Here is a 20889-nt window from a genome sequence, read left to right on the forward strand (position 1 = left end):
CGCTGCAGGCTGCAGTGATAGGGACGTTTCGGAATGAGGATGTGAGGGGTGGGACAGCTCGCGAACTTGTCCCCCGGCATCATGACGCCAAGGAGGTCTGGGAGAGACCCTAGCGGGATGTTCCCCCCGGGGCGGTGCAGCTGACATCCCCCAGCGGCGCCGCGCGGCCCCTCTCTCCACCCGCGAGTGTGCGCGCGAGCGGCGGCAGGCGGCGGCGGGAGGAGGCGCAGGCGCGCTGCTCGCCCGTCTGCAGCCCCGCGCCGAGCGCCTCGTCTCGGGGAGTTGATGGCAGCACCACAGTGCGGCCGCCCGGCCGAGCGCACCGCGCAGCCACCCGCCGCTGCCCTCCGAGCGGCCGATATGTGGGGGGACTGGGGTGGGAGCGGCCGGAGCAGCGCCAGGGACCCGGGCGCGCAGCAGCCTCTGCTCGCTCGCCTGTCCTGACCTGACTCGCTAGTTCCCCCACCGAAGAATGTCAGCCAAGTCCAAGGGGAACCCCTCCTCGTCCTCTGCAGCCGAGGGACCTCCGGCAGCCTCCAAAACCAAGGTGAAGGAGCAGATCAAGATCATAGTGGAGGATCTGGAATTAGTCCTGGGCGACCTGAAGGACGTGGCCAAAGAACTTAAGGAGGTGAGAGGGGCTGGGGTGGGGAGGGAGTGGGGCGACCCGCGCCCTTCGGGTGGGTTCCGGTCCCCCTCTTCGCTTGGGACCGTGGCATTTCCAAACTCCTAGCAACTACAGAGGGATGCCTGCAGACCGACTTTCTTGGCTCTGGCTACTCGTGAGAAGAGTTGTGGCACTTTCCATCTCTCTCTTTTTTAATCAGACAGAAATCAACTAGTGTTCTAATCGATGGTCTCAGTAGGATGGTGGGAGGGATGGAGGCAAACTACTGTCTACACGGGACTGCGGGTGGTGTCAGGGGAAGGGGTTAACTGGGGGTGTGTCATCAGAGAAGACGTGAGCACCGGCTGGCCGGAGCCTGTATGATGCTCTTTGCCTGCCCGGCTGCTCCCCTTAGAGTCCTTTTTGGCAAGTCCCTTCCTGGCCTGGCAGCTTCTGGAAGCTGAGCTGAAGGGGGTGTCTTCTGGGCCCTGGGCCAGGCCAGGGAGGGCACTGGGAGGGGGAAAGCTCAGCTCTGGCTCCCCTCTCCTCTTCCCAAGCCCCACCAAAAAGAAGGCGACCCTGGATGCTGACAGGAGAATCCTGCTTTGGGGAAGGAGCTATGTCTGGGACTTTCTCACTTTCGCAATTCCTGAAGCATCTCCTGCCCCTTTTCCCAAATGTTTCCAGCAACTCTGGGCCTTCGCGCCACCCCGGGTGTCGCCATTCTTCACTTCCGTCCTTTCATTCTGTCATCGCTTGGCATTGAACCTGAGCAGTAGGGCTTACAGAGGAGAGTGTATGTGTGTGTGCGTCGCGCGTGCCTTGTGGTCTCGCCACTTGCATCCTGGGTTTTTTGAACTGGGATTGTTTTCCCCCTCCCCCGCCAGTATTCTACCCCCCTCTATACTCCGCCCCTCCCTATCCAGGTGAACTGGATTGGAAGAGGTGAGGTGTCTGTCGGGTTGAGGCTGCGTAACTCAGGCAGCCTAAGCAGTCCAGGGCCCCAGTGAGGGCCAGTGGGCAGGAGGTGGGTCTCCTTGTCAACCTGGCTTCCTCTTGTGGCTGGGGGAGCTATTGGCGATGCCCACAGCGCTGTCGCACTATGGAGTGGGGCTCCTGGTGCAGTTCTTGGTGAGGGAGTCTGGCAGTTCGAGCTGCAAGAAGACAAACTTCTTAGGTGGTGGTTGTGGTGGTCTCCATGGAAAGATAAGGGGAGGGGCAATCATAGCCTAAATCCGAAGTCTAAGAAGTCTAATTCGGTTTCCGAAGCCGAGTAGGGGGAAATTGGGGGCTGTTTGGATGATTGGCCTCTGGAAATTATCCTCCTGTCTTTTCCAGCCCAAATGTGAAGAGTCTTCCAGGGATTACCTCTATGAACAAAACCCCGAGTTTCTAACCAAATTCACAGCCTGTTGAGAGGATCCATTCCTGGCCAGAGTTTGTTTTGCCGATGATGAATTCTTTCCTGTAGGTTTCTCTGCAAAAGGAACACAATTACTGCTAAGGTCCTGATAGTGGTGGTAGGCATTGACACGTCAGGAAACTTGTTTGTGTTTGCGGGATTTTCCTAGGCTTGTTTCACAACTAGTTGGCAGCTGGAGAGGTTGTGCACCGAAATCCAAGGCTAAAGATGTTTGTTTCTTTGTTATCCTTTCACTAGCCATGTTTGGCAGATTGTTTTCATTTGCAACATTATGGTGGTTTTAAAAATGAATAATTTAGAAGAGCTCCTCGTGGCACACCCCTGCTTTGCATTTAAAAAAAAAAAAGGTAGTGGATGTAGAAAACCAATAGCACTGAAGGGTATAGCTTGTTTTGTTTACAGGGAGAGACTATGAGGAAAGGTGGCCAGCTAACATTTTGCTTCTGTGGGTCATAGTAATGTGTCAGGACACTCACTCTTTTGGACAGAGTAAACCAGAAGCTACTACTCATGACCTTGGTTCTTTGCATTATTATTATTATTATTATTATTTATTATTATTATTATTATTATTATTATTATTATTATTATTATTTAGACATTTGAAGGCCAAGATAATATACAGGAAAATGTTTAACCTCTCTCTGGTCTGTGGCTAGAATTAGAGATGTTGGTCTTCCCATGTATTCATTTGAAAAAGTATACATATTTAAGAGGACAAAAATCGGTACTTCACAAAGGGACAGAAATGCAGACCTGACACAGCTTGAGAAAACATCTTCATTTGATGCCTTGCAAGGTTTCATTCACTAAGCAAGGCCTAGTTGGGTAAATATATCAGCACAAAGCTAAAATATGTGAGTGATACATGATGTGATTGATTACCAGCTAACTTTGCTGTGGACAGTCATCATCCTAGGCTTGAGTGTGGGAGTGTATATGCTAAAGCTAAATATCAAAAGTGGCTATTTATAGAAGAAGAATGGGAGTATTTCCAGCACCAAATATTTATAGGGCATGTTTAACCTATGACATCTTGCGGTTGTTCAGCTTTGATCTGTCTGGATAATGCAGCATACATGACTAAGTATGTCTTTCATGAAGCTTTAAAGAAGCACATCACTGAAAACTTTGGTAAACTCTGCAAAGCTTATTTATACATATATACATTATTATATAGTACACATAAATTATTATAGTATTATACTATTGCTATACATAATATAAATTATTATATTCAAAATTCAAATTCCTTTATGCATAACACTATGCTTTTAAACCATATTATATTTTGACATGAATTTACAGTGAACTTTTATTAACTTGGAATGGAAACTAAAGTAATAACATAATTTTGACTGAATCACTGTCAATTTCATTTTCATTACAACTTAAGGTTGAAACATTCTGCCTTTTATCTTTGTACAAACCTCAGCAATAACACTGAATTTTGTTTGATTACTTTAATATTTTTGAAATTAAAGTATAATTACATCATTTTCCCCATTCCTTTTCTTCCCTCCAATCCCATTTGACCCCTCCTTTTCTCTCTTACAGATTCACGATTGATTATTTTAATAGTAGCTTTTTGAATTCTGATAGACAGGGTAGATTTGATCACCATACTAGCTGTTTGAAACACTTAATAATTAGTAAGAAAACTCCAGTGTGTTCACTAAGAGGAGTACTTGTTATATCTTTTTCTGATTTGTTGTTTAGTTATAATAATTTAATCAGTTATAATTGCATTGAGTGTTATAAAGAGACAGGATTTCTAGAAAACCCAGAGACTGTTTTATTCATTCTCAAAATTGAATAAAACCTCAAAACAACAGAAATATTATGAATCATTTATCTTTCTGTGCTATAATAAAAAACAAACCTAAAATATAGCTCTCTATATGTGTTCATTCAGCACCTACCATGTTACAATAGAATTTTGATTGTTGCTAAAATGAATAACTTTTGTTAATGCTCAAAATTTTACTTATGATGTGTTATGTTATTAAACATCAGTACTCTTAAAAAGTCATTAATGCTTTTACTGGCTGCTCTGACTATTGCTGTAAAGTAGAAATTGAAGCTAAGAGTACTAATTAGTACATGTTCATTTATAAATCTGTACTGGTTATGTACTCAGTAGTATGGTATTCTGTTAGCAAAGAACATGAAATTTAAGAAGAGAACAAGATAAAAACTTTAAGAAACTTATAGTTATCCAGGTTTTCATGGTGGACATAAATGGATTGGTTCACAAGAGATCACATATTCATGTGTTGTAAGTACATATGTGAGAGCTCCATGAAGAATAAAAGTTTTATAGAAATATAAACTCAAAGTATGAATCTTCCTTTGCAATATGGATAAGATTTGAAGAGTTAAAAAAGAAAAGACATTAACAAAATTTATCATTGGAATATGTGATTAATCCATGTTGTGTTTTCTATAAATTGAAGAAAGTGTTTGTGAAACTTTAAGATTAAGGAATAAAATTAAGCACAACTGGTATAGCAGATGTTAGTGTTCAATTTTTTACTAAGAAATGTGGAAACAAATCCACTTTTTAAAATATATTTTAAATAATTCAAAATGCTGGTAATAATCTGAGTGTTCCTTTCTAAAGATGGGACTTGTGAAATACTTTACATTAAATGTTTGTTTGCTGGAATCTCCAATAAAGAGCCTTAACTGCTTTAGCTGAGTTATCTTTTTGTTCAGACTATTTATAGCCTTGAACTTTCCTTATAGCATCTCAGTGCTTTAAATCTTGTCACAGTACTATTTTATGAATGGAACAAACTTTAACATGCAATATATAAAACTTAGGTTTATAACAAGTAAGAGGGGCACTTGTGAGTACGTGTCATGGAGGCAAAATAAGAACCATTCTGTTAGTGAACTAGAATCACCTCATGGCTGGATTCCACAGGTAGGCAGGTGAATCTGTGAATGGGAAGTACCCATGAGTTTTCCTATAATTTCATAGACAAAAGAGAGGAACAACTTAAGTTAACCTTAGAAAACTTGGAAAGTCGACATTGATTAAAAACAGAATTAACAATTACTTGTTAGGTATTCTTGCCTTGTAATGCTTTCTGTTTTAAAAATTATTGTTATTAATTTAAGTCTATGAGTGTTTTGCCTGTACGTACATGTGTGCACTATGGAGGCCAGCAGAGGGCATAACATCCCCTGGACCTGGAGTTAAAGATGGTTGTGAGCTAACGTGGGTGCTGGGAATTGAAGCTTTTTAACTTTTTAACAGAGCCATCTCTGGACCCCCCTTAATGATCTATCCTACTGACTTATTCACTTGAAATTCTGTAGTTGATTGCTCTGAGAAATCCTACAGTATTTTTAGTTAATGAATCTATGCATATAAAATGCATTCTTAGAACAAATTATAGAGAATGATCTCTGTAATATTTTCTAAGTTCTAAAATTATGAATGAATGTAAGTCAACAGTGCATCACTCTATCTTTACTACTCTATAGCCTACCTTACCCAAACTGAGATGTATTCACTAAACATTAACATGCATTAATTACCTTTTCTCTTCTTAAATATGGTGCCTTAGAAGACTACTGAAAGGATGCTTCTGTGAGCATAAGATAACTAATATCCACCCCTACCCCTCATCTCTCTCTTTTAATGAATTGAATCATTTAACACGAAGAATTAGCTGGTAAGAAACTCAAGCAGCCTTAAAGTAGTAACGTGCTTCAGGCAGTAGTGACATGACAGATAATGAAATCAGTGTAATAGATTTCATTGTTACCTGGATGGTGTTCTTCCACCTTGCTGCTCTGAGGATTTCAGATTTTTGTGTCTAGGTGTTAGGAAAAGAGAAAGGAATATGAATCAGAGCGAAGCATATTTTCCCAAACAAAACAGATGACATGATCTGCTTATGGAGCTACTTACTGGCAACTTTTGAGAATTGATAAAAATCACAACAGACTGATGATTATATTCTGACAGAAAGCCTGGTAACTGATATCAAGCTGCCAATGTAAAACTAATGCACAATAATGATACTACATTTTAAAGAACACTTTTTTTTTCTGATTGCAGAAATTTATGTGATCTGATAAATCATCTGGAAAGATGCTTTAAATGAGAAAATAAAAAATAATATTAATAGAAATAGATAATGCTGGACATTTTGTTATATTTATCTTTAGTCTTTTGCTGTGTATATTTTGATGAGGCTGAAGTAAGAGAAATATGAATTATATGCAATGCTATTGTCTGTTTTCTTTAATAACACTAGAGTATAACTATTATATGGTAGCTGTAGGATAAGTGATAATTCTGATAATGCCACATATACAACTTATCTCTAATGTTTTGTGGCTATTAAGTATCATTAGAAGCTGCAAGTTTGGCAACAAACAAGGCTAAAGAAGAGTGTTCTATTGCACCAGGTTGTCCTCTAAATACTCTTTAAAATTTTAACCCATCTAGTCCTCATAACCGTCATTTCTCATTTTACAGATAAGGAAACTAAGGTGATATGGGTCAAGTTCCTTGCTCAAAGCCATTTGTGCAAACACGAGGCTTAAAAATCATGTTTGTGTTGGGGACTAGACATTTCACTGTTCTGGACTATGGTTTCATTTAGAATATTTTGACTTTGTATTTATTTTTTTTAGTTGAAAGTGCAAGTTTTGAAGTCTTCAGTTCATATTAAACTACCATCCAGAGATGCTTCTTTTTTTGTTTTATTTTTCATTTTGTTTTATTGCCAGCAGCAGAATATATACAGATGCTTTTTCAGATTCATAGTGATACTAATAAAGTACTTAAACTCTAACTCTTGCTGTGTGGATTAATATCTTTTTGGTAACACTCCTTTTCTTTTTTTTTCAAAGAGTGTGAAATGCATTTACATTTTGGTACCAGGATTGAAGCAACCATTAATAGTGAAGAAATTAGATTCTTCAGTTTTCATTTTTCAAATAAATAGGTGCTTCAGTAAATCATGAATGTTATGCAGCTTTTCAATATCATGGCTTTGAAAGTAAGATGAAAAGTCAGTAAGAGTGATTCTAATGTCTCATGTTATGTATGAATTATACATATAATTATACATATATAAGCATAATTTGTATACAATATAAGACAATAGAAGAGCTTTTATTGGCTTTTCCTTATATTTTCTAAGCAATAACATTGAAAAGCTGTATAAGATTCACTATACACACACGCAAACACACAAACACACAAACACACACATTATTTTTCAGTGCTGGGTTTTGAACCCAGGACTTACACTTGCTAGTTATGCACTATACCACTTTGCTACAGCCCCGGTCCTATACAGGTCTTTCCAATGAAGAAAAAATAATTCAGGAAGTTATCATCTTTTGTTATCATATTGCATTCAAAGAAAGGGCCTATCATGATGATTGAGATTTGACAATAATTTTGCTTTTTGCACTAATTGATAAGTTAGAGAATTTGTTGAATTCTTAGCCAGGTAAAAAAGCATTAAACTGATTGATGCTGCCTTGTGTATTTTTATGTTCTTAGTCATGAGCCATTTCCTTTCCATGACATAAGAAACGTATAAGAAGTAGCCTTAAGTGTGTTTCCTTTCTGGTATGACATGAGCAAACTGTTTTCATCATATTGAAAGGTCATTAGGAAAAACTGCTCTAAATGAAGATTTCCTGTATAATCTAGAAGGCTCAAGTCAGCGATGTCATCTCTAAACAAGAGCCAGAAACTAATATTTACTGAAATGAAAACAATAAAGCCATGTCTAATTAATGCCCAAATCAGAAAACACTCACAAGATGGCCTGTCAACTTACAACAAATGTTGCCATATATTGCATGAGTTAGTCTGTGTATTTATTTATTTATTGTCTGAAGATGGAAAGTTAGGAGATCTCAAAGTAATTAAACTCCCAGATTCCACTTTCAGCTAAGAAATAGGAATAATGGAAGCACAGAACATTTACTTATGATCCTTGCCACTCCTCCTGAACTGTGCAAATGTTACTCAGGTACTGTCTGAGTACTTTCTTATGTGTAGAATAATTGAAATGACTCAAGTTCTGTTATTATGGTGTTTTACACAGCATAAGTAGATTATCCATTATGGATAACATATGCTTATTAGGAACAAGCAAATTTGATGATTCCTAACAGGTTATTATTACTTTTTCTTTAACAAAATAACAAAGGTTAACAGATATGCTGGTGTGTAAGCATCCTTTTCCCCAACATTTTATCTTATCACAAGATTTAAAATCACATTGTATATAGCAGAAAAATGCCAGGTTCAAACACTGACCAAGTCAATTATCTTAAATGTTAGTGATTCTTAATCTTTGCTACATATAATACTATGAACAAATGTTTAAAATCGGGGATATTTTTCCTGGAGCAAAACTCACGCTATTGTAAGTGTGTGCACACATTCTGAGAACTTTTGGTGAGTGAGGAGAACTCAAATAAAGGGACAAAACAGTCACTGACTGTACTCACACATTTCCAGTCTGTAATTTGAGCTCTGTCTCTCAAGTTTTCAATACTAAAAGTCTGTATCTATGGAAATGGGAAAAAAATCAACATACAAAATGGCTGAAGTCAGATGGTGTGATGGTTAGCTTTTGTTAACTTGACACAAACTAGAGACAGATGGGTAAAGGGAATCTGAGCTGAGAAGTCACCTCTGTCACACCGGTCTCTGTCTGTGTCTGTGGGCATTTTCTTGATTTCCGAATGATGGAGGAAGTTCTAGCTCACTGTGGATGGTGCCACCCCTGGGAAGGTGGTCCTGGGTTGTATAAATAAGTAGTGGAATGTGAACCTGGAAGCAAGCCAGTAAACAGCTTTCCTTCATGGCCTCTGCTTCAGTTCCTGCTCTGAGTTCCCGCTTTCAATTCCTGCCCTACCTTCCTCCAGTGACAGTTTGTGACCCATGAGTTGTAAGATGAAATAAACCCTTTCCTCCCCGAGTTGTTTTTGGCCTGTGTTTTATCAGAGCAATTAGAATGCAGACTAGGACGGATGGCTTTATTCCAGGGAGCACATTAGTAGTGTGTCAGAAATTCACTAATTTTAGAAGATTTTGTGTGTGTATGTGTGTGAAGCCACTGCTCTCCAAAATTGTCAAATTCACACTTGATTGATGTCTGGCTCATTTTTTTTCTTACAAAGTATAACACAGCAGAGCATTTTACAACAAGATAAAATATTTTTAGACCTCATTTTTAAGCATAACCTTTTCTTAAAACTTTCCCCAGGGAAGCATCTATCTTTGTTGTTATTAGTTTTCTCTGCAATGTGTATCTGTGAATTATAAAACATATATTGAATCTCTGACATGTGTAAGGTTTTGTTCTGAAGGCCCTGAAAGATACATGCATGAGTAAACTCAAGGACGTACTCTTAGAGAATGTTACTTCTGGGAAGAAGAGCTTCAGTTCTTTAAAGTTAAAACAGGGGCCTATGCAGGGACACTTTGCTCAGCCTGGGAGGAGGGGACTGGACCTGCCTGGACTGAATCTACCAGGTTGAGCTGAATCCCCAGAGGAGTCCTTGCCCTGGAGGAGATGGGAATGGGGGTGGGCTGGGGGGAGGGCGGGAGGAGGGAGGACAAGGGAATCCATGGCTGATATGTAATATTAAATCAAATAAAAAAAAAAAACAGTAAAGAAAGTTCAAAGGCCATGCTAAATTATACAGTGACCACAAAACACGAGACAAATCCATCTTAGTCTTTTTATTGGTTTCTGTGTTAATGCATTTAAAACTTCTCTAAATAATATCTGCAGTAACTCTTGCATTATGTTGTGGTTTCTGATGTGAGGGTAAACTTTTGAAACTCGTAAACACAAATGTTCATGTGATATCTTATAGTAGTGAATTATATTAGATTATGGTAAAATTTCTACCAGTTACTAACACTGGAACTTACTTTTATGAAACAATTCTCCCAATTAGAATTTCTGTTGTCAAGGAATGATTGCATTACAATAATCAATTATCATTAATCACATTATAAATAATTAGTTATTATTTATGTTTACACAGATTGGCATGGGCTTTCTTTAGGTACATTGTACTTACATTTTTAGTTCTATTGTATAAGACATGTAAACAATTTTAAGCAAATTACTGAAAAAATGGATTTTCTAATCATGATAATTCCTCAAGATACATAGAATGCAGAGTGTGCTGGATAAAAGATAGGATGGCATACAAAGAAGTGGTACATGTCGGGGGAAACCATGTGTCAGTCACTACTAGAACTGCATAAACTGACCATGAACAAAAATAATCCCATTTGGTACCAGCGTGAGCAGATAAAATCTACCAAAGAACTGAGCAAGCATTCATTCTCTCTCTCTCTCTCTCTCTCTCTCTCTCTCTCTCTCTCTCTCTCTCTCTCTCTCTCTCTCTCTCTCCTGTGTAGCTTTGGAACCCTTCCTCAAACTCACTCTGTAGACCAGGCTGGCCTCCAACTCAAAGAGATCTACCTGCCTCTGCCTTCCCAGTGCTGAGTTTAAAGGCTTGTACCACCACTGCCTAGCATGCATTTTCTCATTTTTAATACAATGGCTTTTTTTGGAGGGGTGGAGGTGGGACACTTACTAAGCAGATCAAACACATCCTTGAACTCTATGTTCTTGTCTCTGCTTCCTAAAGGCTGGGATATAATGGGCATGGGTCACCACCATTCCTGGTTTAATGCACATCCAAAGTCTCACTCTTATTTGACGGGGAACTTGAGGAGCCAATATTAAAGAATATCTAGTAAAGATATTAAGGACTAAAAGCCAATCATTCACTTGAGTGTTAGACTGTTCTTGTTAGTTTACTCAATGAAATTACTAATCTTCCCTTGTTTCTCTTATACCATCACACTGTTTTTTAACAGACTGCTAGAGGATTTCTCTCAAAATAAAATTGAAATAAAATATAATAAAGCTCTTTTTTATATAGTTCATGAATACTGCCATGCCATTTCTTAGCTTTCCTTTACAATAAACTTGAACCAGGGGGCTGTGCATGTTAACAGCTTTTTCTTCTTACTTTTTCTTAAACCCATTCCAACCAGGTCTCTTTGCATCACTCTAGCAAAGACATCTCTCCTAGGTTGACAATGGCCCAATTATTTAATCTAAAGTTCAATTTTCAGTGCTAGCATTCTGTAATCTATTAAGGGCTATTTTACATATTAGTAGCACTTGAAGTCTTTGTTAATATTTTTTCCGTGTGTTTGAAGAGTGCTGTATTTTTTCAAGCTACTAATTTCCCCCCTTTCTGGTATCTACACTTACTCTTCCTTAGAGATGTCTGAACTTAAATTAATATATTTTGTTTGTAATTTGCATTTTTTCTTTGGCATTTTTATTTACTCTGTGAATAAATTCCATTGATACATTCTCCAACTCTTAAATTTGTCTAACTAGTCCTTTCTTTCTTCCTTCCTTCCTTCTTTCCTTCCTTCCTCCCTCCCTCCCTCCCTCCCTCCCTCCCTCCCTCCCTCCCTCCCTCCCTCTTTCTTTCTTTCTTTCTTTCTTTCTTTCTTTCTTTCTTTCTTTCTTTCTTTCTTTCTTTCTTTCTTTTTTTCTTTCTTTCTTTCTTTCTTCTAGATTTTACCTGCCTAGTCTGCTGATATTCTTCCTCCTCCTAGACATTAGCCCCTGTCACCTTTCTCATGCCAGTTGGAGTTGTCTTTCAACTGGATTTGGGGACCATTATCAATTATCTCCAAGCCACGTGAAAGCATGATTGAATCTGTGTTCAAAGTTTGTCCAGGTCTTAACTTCTCCACTTCCTGCAGCCTGCACCTACCAACATACTGTCTCACTTGGGTTAGTACAATACTAACAATGCCCCTGCTCTCCTTTCCCTAACCATTTTTGTCCCCTATAACTTATCTAACCTCCTTTCTTACTAATTTCTTATTGGTTCTCTTTGCTTCAACAGCAGTAATCTTGCTATTTCTCGAGTGAATGTGATAGGCACATACAAGCTGTCTTCAACTGTTCTCTTTGAGAACCATTCTGTTGTTTTACTGTGTGTGTGTGTGTGTGTGTGTGTGTGTGTGTGTGTGTGTGTGTGCAGTCTTGTGTATACCAGTGGTTCTCAACCTGAGGGATATGTGAGAGGTTTGGAGGAAGGAAAGGAAAGGGGAAAATGTTGTAATTACATTATTATCTCAAAAAGTCATGTACAAATATCAACAAATACTTGAATTTATTTCTAACTCTAAATTTATCCTCCTAAACCTGTCCTCTTAAGGTTCAAAACCATCACCATTTACTTTCCACTACTATGCTACACTTTCTGAGAATGAACATATATAATACACATATAATATAATATGTATATTATATTATATACAATATTATATATACTTATATATAAAATATAATATTGTCTATCATATATAATAAATACATTTTGTAAGGATTCTTTGTTTTTCTTATCTATTACATGTAAGTTAGTTGAATGAGATCTTGTTTTCCCTTCTTTGATTTCACAATTGAGCAACATTTTATCCTTTGAAATGCTCAAAGGTTTTTTGGTAATGCTATCATGCTGAACAATGATTACATGCCAGAATTCTAAGTTAAACAAGTCAAAGCAAACAAAACCTTATCAAATCGTCACCCCTCTCATCCTTTCCCCTTTGGTTCTTAAGCTGTTCCTCCCATTTTGAAATTCTCAACACATTCTTTCTGTATAAACCATAAATTTGGTTTGGAATACGTTGGTTTCTCTGTCAGAAGAAAAAATTCTAGGTATGATTTGAGAAGGCTCATTTTCTTTGTAATACAGAGAAGTCACTTTAAAAATTTAAAACATTTAGCAAGTTATCTCCAATCAATTATAACTCTATTTTTTCCTAGTAGAATATGTAAATTGAAATGGAGAGAGAGTATATTTACTTTTTGAATAAAATAACATTTACGTTTGTTTCCCTTCTTTGAATATTGTTCATCTTCTTTTCATTAACTTTGTCAAATTTTAAACTGACTGGAAAAAAAAAACATTTAAAAAAAGACGTTGGATTTTGTTTAAATGAGTTTTAGCACTCCGTTTGAGAATCAAGCATAAACAACTTAGTGAGACCTAACGCATAAGATACCAAGGGAGTACAGCAGACCTAGGTTCAGCTTCCCATTTCTTTCTCTTCTACACTCCCTCTAGTGTTCAAAAATATGGACACTTACAATTAGTCTATTGTCATCATAGTACAAATGGTTATGTGGAAATAGTGTTTTCTTCTTAATAGTGTTTTGTTTTCTTAGGTAATGTTGCCCCGATCCTAACCTCTCAGAACTCACCGTCTCCCCTTCCCTAAGGCTGCTTGCCAACAGGTCTGGCTTTCCCATGCCCATGCTTACAATCTGTGCACTTCTGTCAGGGAACATGCCTGGGTTTCTGACTTTACATTTTCCCTCCATTAGTATACCTACAGTCAAGGTTTTAATTTTGCAACTTGAAAGGTCTCACTAAGTTGCTCATGCTTGATTCTCAAATGGAGTGTTAAAAAATGATTTAAGCAAGGCCCAATGATCAGTTATCTTTTTACTATTTGCTATGATTGAATTGAATATGGATATGAAAACATTAATGATGTAGTTTTGCTATAATATTATTGAAATGCCATTTAAATACATTCCTTTCAAATTCCCTTAAGAAACAACTAGAAAATCTCTAGGAGAAGAATGTTAAAAGGAAAAATGGATGGTTATTCAATATAAACCATTAATAATTATAAAACATGTCAAAGAGATTATTTTCAATCATGAAACTTAGCTGCTATTTGCTGATTTTTAAAAATTTGGGCCTAGTATTTAAATATGTTCTCTATATTAACTGGAAATATTACAGATATTTGTTTAATATTCTATAGTTTTTAAGCAATTTTAATGATTGCTATCATATTTTAATTTCTCATTATTAGATGAAGTTAAAACATATATGAAGAGAGCATTCAACACTTCTCCTCTCCTTCTGACTTCTGGGCATGACATGGCTTTTGTTTTTTAAGATCACAGCATCCATGATTACCCACATAAGGTCCCCAAGTCTGGGTCTGCCATGAAGCAGGAAAGAGCTCATGAGATCTCGTCCTTCCCTGAAGATTTGTAGGCACTTCATGGTTGCTGAGGGAAAGAGGGACATTTTTTCTTTTTCAGTAGCATAGTTACTGCGAAAGTATCCATGATCCTGTAGAGAAATCCTCTTTGTACGCCTGTAAGCAAACCTAAGGAAAATCATTTGGTTCATTAACGAAAACCAGAGAGACACGGTTTCTCTGTGTAGCTTTGCGCCTTTCCTGGATCTCGCTCTGTAGACCTGGCTCTGCCTCCCGAGTGCTGGGATTAAAGGCTTGTGCCACCACCGCTGGGCCTGAAGGGAGGGTCTTTAGGGAAAGGATGAGGACCAGCTGCAATTGAAGGGGGTGAAGAAAGTGAAAAGAGGTGAATAGGATCAAATGACATTACATATGTGGACATTTGTCATAATAAGAAACCAAAGGGAGAAAATAGAATAAAATTATGTTCAGAGCTACTGCTTCAAATTTCTGTTCACTGTTCAGTATATTATAAAGATTGATACATTTTAAAATAGAACTCAGAACTCAACATGCACTCTTTAACAGTCTTCCAAATTTATTTTGGGTGCTTAATCCTTGTTCATAACGGGTTACACTGTGTACCCTTGCAGGAACAAATTTTTAATACTGAGAATAATGCAATGCAGTGTGTGCATTTTTTGATTGTTTCATGAGTCACAAATGCTTGAGAGCTTACCATCTGCTTCCTGAAGTTACTAATACTCACAAGTCAATAAATTATATTACCAACTGCCTCTTAGCTTACCTGAGCCATGTAGCTCACTGAAAGCTGACATCCTAGCATGTTCCTGGAGAGGTAGAAGGTTTTCAAGAAACTGCCCAAGTAAATCTTCATTCATAACATGTTTCTTTTGCCAAGATACCAAGAAGGAAGTCCTAAGTTGTGCATAAACAATTTAGTATTACTTAATAGCATTAGCTTCAATAGTGTTCAATCTAGCTTTCAGAGATCTGAAATGTTTCTAGCTCTGCTAATGTTCTTATTGGATTATGATAATGTGTCTTATTTTTCCCTAAAGACTGGAGAAGAAAAAGATTTAATGTAAAAGTGCTGGCATCTGATCAGAGTTGCAGAGAGAAAAGAAAAACAGACCAAGCATTACCATTGAATGGCTGGAGAGAGAGAGAGAGAGAGAGAGAGAGAGAGAGAGAGAGAGAGAGAGAGAGAGAGAGAGAGAGAGAGAGAGAGAGATTGAGTCAACCCAGGGTTTCCTTGAACTCAATTTAAATCTTGTAATTCTAATCTGCCAAATGCTAGAATTACAGACGTTTGCTGCCATATCCCACTGCTAGTTTGTGCAATGTTTAGGCTAGAACTCAGGAATTAGGCCAGCACTCTGCCACTGAGTTTTATCCCCTGAATGGAGACTATATTAATAAGCTTGCTTTGTATGTAATGTTATGACATTATTACTATAATAGTGAAACTGAAAGAAGTCCATTATCTACTAGATTAATATATGGGGATACTTTTCTTAAACGTTAAGAAAAAAAATGAGCAGGGCGGTGGTGGCACACGCCTTTAATCCCAGCACTCAGGAGGCAGAGCCAGGCAGATCTCTGTGGGTTCGAGGCCAGCCTGGCTACCAAGTGAGCTCCAGGAAAGGCGCAAAGCTATGCAGAGAAACCCTGTCTCGAAAAACTAAAAAAATAAAAAAAATAAAAATAAAGAAAAAAATGAGTCAATTCATTATTTCTTAGCCAGAATTCTTGATTTCCTTTGTAGTGATATTTTATGTCATCTTGTAGCAACAACAGATGTAAAAAGTTTGTAGATCCAAAAGCTGTCCTTTAAAACACGTCGTCTAGTAACCATCATGTCACCATTAATCCAAAATACTCTTATAATGATAAAATACACCACAGTACTTTGACTGATGTAGTTTTCTTTGATGTTTATTTTCAGATTAATTATACTGACCTAACCTACATTTTAAAGTGTACTATTATTATTGTATATCAGCTTCCAGTGGTGTGCATACTTTGGATGGTTTTGGATACTCTGGGAGACTGAACCTCGCTAGAGGAAGTAGGCCAGTGCAGACAGATTCTCTGGGGTATATTATCTCTCCCCCTCCCCCTGCAGCTTTCTTTGCTTCCTGTCTGGCAAACTGGGAGAACAGCCTTTACCACCATCTCTGGCTGAGAAGAGTTTCTGCTCCAAGCTATGGAACAAGCCAGAACTGGGTGAAATGGTAGCTAAAAGGAATCCTGTTTCCTGAAGTTGTTTCTGTTAGAGATTTGTCATCGCAATGAGAAAATTAACACATATACCACTGCAGATAACTGCTTCCTTGATGAGCAGCAAAGGGGTCTAGCACACACAGGGTATTGTAACTTCTAGAAGACCCTGCAAGAGCCTCTGATTGGAAAAGTAAAGAGAAAATAAAGATGAGTTACATTAAAAGTTACTGTAAATTACAGAAAGCATATTATAGTTACCAGTATAGGCAGAATGTCATACATCCACACAGGTAAAATAATTTTAAAATAAGTTGTTTCTGTGAATTTAAGACAAGCTTCCTATAACATGCTCTCTTTACAGTGTCATACAGAGAGAATTTAGTTAATGATAAAAAAAGTTGATTTTAGCACTTATAAAACTGAGTGAAGTTTATTTAAAATTTCTAGAATAGTATCAGTTACAAAATATACAAAATTAATTTAAAAAACAGCTCAATGATTACAGTCAAATTGATTTCCATTCCTCAAGTGAACCAAGAAATGTCCAATCTGACTTACTATCTACCTAATCTATAATTCTGATTAAAAAAAAATGGCTCCTGGTCCTTTTATTGGGTTGTTGTTACTAAGACTACCATATTTTCATATATATACACAAAGTTTGACATATACACATTGTTAGCATTCAGACACGCCCCTTGGGGACCTGCCCAGCATCCTGACAATGCCATCTTACTAAAGTCCTCTTTAAGAAAACCTCTCCCCCTTCTCTCTCTCTTCCTCTCTCTCTCTTGCCAGGAGAGCCTGTGCACCTCCTCTTTCTTTCTCTCTCTCTGTTTTTCTCTCTCTTCCCTTCTCCCTTCCCCCTTTAATAATAAAGCTTTTCATGTGAGCACTATTGCATGGTGTGAGTGACTTTCAGCCATGCCCCTCGGCTCCAAACCTGCCAAGGCCTCCGCTGTGCCCTTTTTAAAATACAGCACACATTTCATAGAAAAATGGAGACACTCACACTGGTTAAATGCTACCTTAGTTTCTTTTTTTGTTGCTGTGATAAAATAAAATAAACCGACAAAAGCAACTTAAGGGTACGTGGGAGGTGTGTGTATTGTTTTGCTTTGCTTCACAGTCCAGGTTATAGTCACTCGAAACAGGGAAGTCACAGCTGCAAGAGCCCCAGACAGCTTGCCACATTGCAATCTGAGTCAAGAGCAGAGGGAAGAATGCTTATTCTCAGCCTTGTCCTTATGCAGTTCAAGATCCCAGCCCAGAGAATGGTCCCTCCCAGGGTATGCAGATCCCTTCATCTTGGTTAACCTAATTAAGAGATTCCCACACAGGCAAATCCAAAGGCCCATCCCTCTGGTGAAAGTACATTTCATCCATTTGACAATTCAGATTCATCATCTCAATATACATATCATCCTCTGGGCATTTTCTTCCTGTGATCAGCATGTTAGCTTACAGCATTGTATACCATGCAGCAGTGTTATAAAAAAGAGTCAATGAAGTTCTGTACACATAAAATTCAAAGTTTGTTTTTTGACAAGTATAATTAGCTGATATGGAGTGAATGAGAGATTTAAATATCTGAAATTTGTACTTAAAATCTTCTATCAGCCCCATTTCTACTACTTTCCTTATGTCGGGAATTCAACTATTGCCAGAGGGTGTGGTAATTAATGTCAACACTTGGGAGCCTGAGGCAGGAGGATCTCTGTGAGTTAGAGACCAGCCTGCCATTGTATAGGCTGGCAGCATGGTGCAATATGCCATAATGATATAGTACCCTCAAATCTCTGTTATCTAACTCAACAATAGTTCCTTTTGTCTGATATGAAAGCACTCTCCAAAGCCACTGGGTAAGGGGCTGTGCTCTAGTGGGTCATTCTGGGGCTCCTATTCTTCTTATTGTCGTATCAATATAATGCTTTTGAGGGGTAAATTCAAAAACTAATATCCACATGAATGTTTTAACCTTCAAGGAAAATAGATTTCCTGTACACACAGAACTGTGTTCCATAGAGAAATATAAGGGACTGAAGCTTTATTTATTTATTTTTATTTTATAATTAATTTAATTTTACATATCAGCCATAGATTCTCCTGTCCTCCCTCCTCCCACCTCCCAGCCTTCCCACCCAATCCTCCCCCGATTCCCTCCTCCTCCAAGGCAAGGTCTCCCTGGTATTCAGTTCTGCCTGGTAGATTCAGTTGAGGCAGGTCCAGTCCCCTCCTCCCTACACCAAGGCTGAGTAAAATGTCTCAGCATAGATCCTAGGTTCCAGAAAGCCAGCTCATGCACTAAGGACAGGTCCTGGTCAAACTGCCTGGGGGCCTGCTAAACCCTTCAAGCTAATCAACTGTCTCACTTATCCAGAGGGCCTGATCCAGTTCCATGGGGGTCCTCAGCTATTGGTTCATAGTTCATGTGTTTCCACTAGTTTGGCTATTTGTCCCTGTGCTTTTTCCAATCATGGTCTCAATATCTCTTGCTCATATAATCCCTCCTCTCTCTCTCTCTTGCTGATTGGACTCCTGGAGCTCCACCTGGGGTCTGGCCATGGATCTCTGCATCTGCTTCCATCAGTCATCAGTTGAGATTTCTAGCATGACAGTTAGGGTGTTCAGTCGTCAAATCACCAGAGTAGGTCAGCTCGGGTTTTCTCTGGACCATTGCCAGTAGTCTATTATAGAGGTATCTTTGTGGATTTCTGGGGACCTCTCTAACACTCTGCTTCTTCCTATTTCCATGGGTCTTCATTTATCATGGTATCTCTTTCCTTGTTCTCCCACTCTGTTTCTGATCCAGCTGGGACCTCCCGCTCCCCTAAGCTCTCTTTCCCCCAACCCTAGCCCTCCATTGCCCCACCCCCACGTCCAGGTTGCTCATGTAGATCTCATCCATTTCTCTGTCGTTGGGTGATCCCTGTGTCTTTCTTAGGGTCCCCTTTACTAGGTAGCCTCCCTGGAGTTGTGAGTTGAAGTCTGGTTATCTTTTGCTTTACATAAGTGGGTCAGGATGGCCGAGCGGTCTAGGGAGTGTAGCTTTATAAACCCACAATGGAAATGAAATGTGTTGAAACCTGAAGGCTCAGTATGATCCTACCCACAACTTAACATGATTTTAGTTTTCAATTTAATGATAATGTGATATTAACTTTATAGGATTTCACATATAAGCATACAGATACATGTGTACTTGTGTACACATGCTGAGTTTCATACATACATAGAGAATATGACAAACTCAACATATTGGTATTATTTTCCAGATGCTTGAAGATATAAGTTCTGCTCTTTGGTGGTGGTAGTGGTGGGTGTTGGAGAGATGGCTCAGCAGTTAAGAGCACTTCCTGTTATACCAGAGGACCTGAGTTCAGTTTCTAGAACCTACATCAAGTGATTCACAACCACCTGTAACTCCAGTTGCAAGGATCTGACGCTGTCTTTTGCCTTCCTCTTCTGGGCATTTGCACACAGGTGTCTATCGTTCACTCACACAGACCATGCACACATGCATATAAATAAACCTTTTGAATGAGTCTGCTTTTTATTTCTGAGATTCTGAGTCAGAATTACTGATTTCATAAAACACTGTCCATGATCTTCCAAATTGAATGCGTGTCAGAATGTGTCAAAGACTCATCTTTAGTGGAATCTTTTGTCTACAGTAAATCAAGGATACATCAGTTTGACTGTACTTGTCAGCAAAACCATAAATAGAAAACATAATGTGCCCTTTACTTTACAATGGCCAACATTTCTGGATGCGTCAATGCCAGCATATAGCTCAGAACACAAAGTCAGAGGCAAAAGTAAACATCTACCACTCTCTAAGCAATTCTAATCCACTTGTGCAAGAATCACACACTAAAATTATTTCATGTTTTGAGCTCCAGCATGGTCTGAGCTGGCTCAGGACATATCCAGTCTTCTTTGTCCACAGTAGGCTATAGACACTAAATCAGAATAGGCAGCAGGATGGCTACTTGTCTCTTCCTTGAGATTTGTACTCTGGCCTGAGTGTGAAACAGAAACAAACAAACAAACAAGCAATCTTATAATAACTTTCATGAAACAAGCAAGTCCCCAAACTGTGAGGGTCCCTGAAAGTATCCAGGCAGAAAAACAAACCACACAAAGAGAGAGATACGAATGAAAACTAACTGACTTTGTCAACCTGGATCAGACTTTGGGGAGTCTAATAACAGGCAAGGTTTCATTGCACTAAGAAGCATAATTACATTGAAACTCTACTCAGAGAATATGACATTTCCTCCAAGAAGGTGGGTTCTAGAGATAGGCTACCTGTACTAGCTTAAGGGCCTAAGGATCTGACCTGGTTTTAGTCATACAGATAGCATAGAGGTCATTTGGGCTATTAGCCATGTTTGGTCCTGGTTGTGGGAGCTTTGGGAGTCTCTGACTATAAAGGTCATTTAGATTACTAGCTACCTCGGGTCATGGTCATAGGAGCTTGAAATAGCCTGACCCAGGAGATAACACAAATCACCAGGCTATTAATCACTTCCAGTTTTCAGCTTTCTGGATGGAAAA

General features: G+C 38.7%; 1 protein-coding gene across 1 annotated transcript in view; it reads left to right on the plus strand.

Moving 5' to 3' along the window:
* The first annotated feature begins 224 nt into the window (after nucleotides 1-224).
* Nucleotides 225-20889, plus strand: part of Prr16 (proline rich 16) — a 178375-nt gene continuing 157710 nt past the window's right edge. The window contains exon 1 of the mRNA XM_028871815.2: nucleotides 225-631. Coding sequence (XP_028727648.1) covers nucleotides 473-631 — 159 coding nt within the window. The 5' untranslated portion in view covers nucleotides 225-472. The remainder of the gene's footprint in view (nucleotides 632-20889) is intronic.

Source organism: Peromyscus leucopus, chromosome 19, assembly GCF_004664715.2.
Source record: "Peromyscus leucopus breed LL Stock chromosome 19, UCI_PerLeu_2.1, whole genome shotgun sequence".
NCBI lineage: Eukaryota > Metazoa > Chordata > Mammalia > Rodentia > Cricetidae > Peromyscus > Peromyscus leucopus.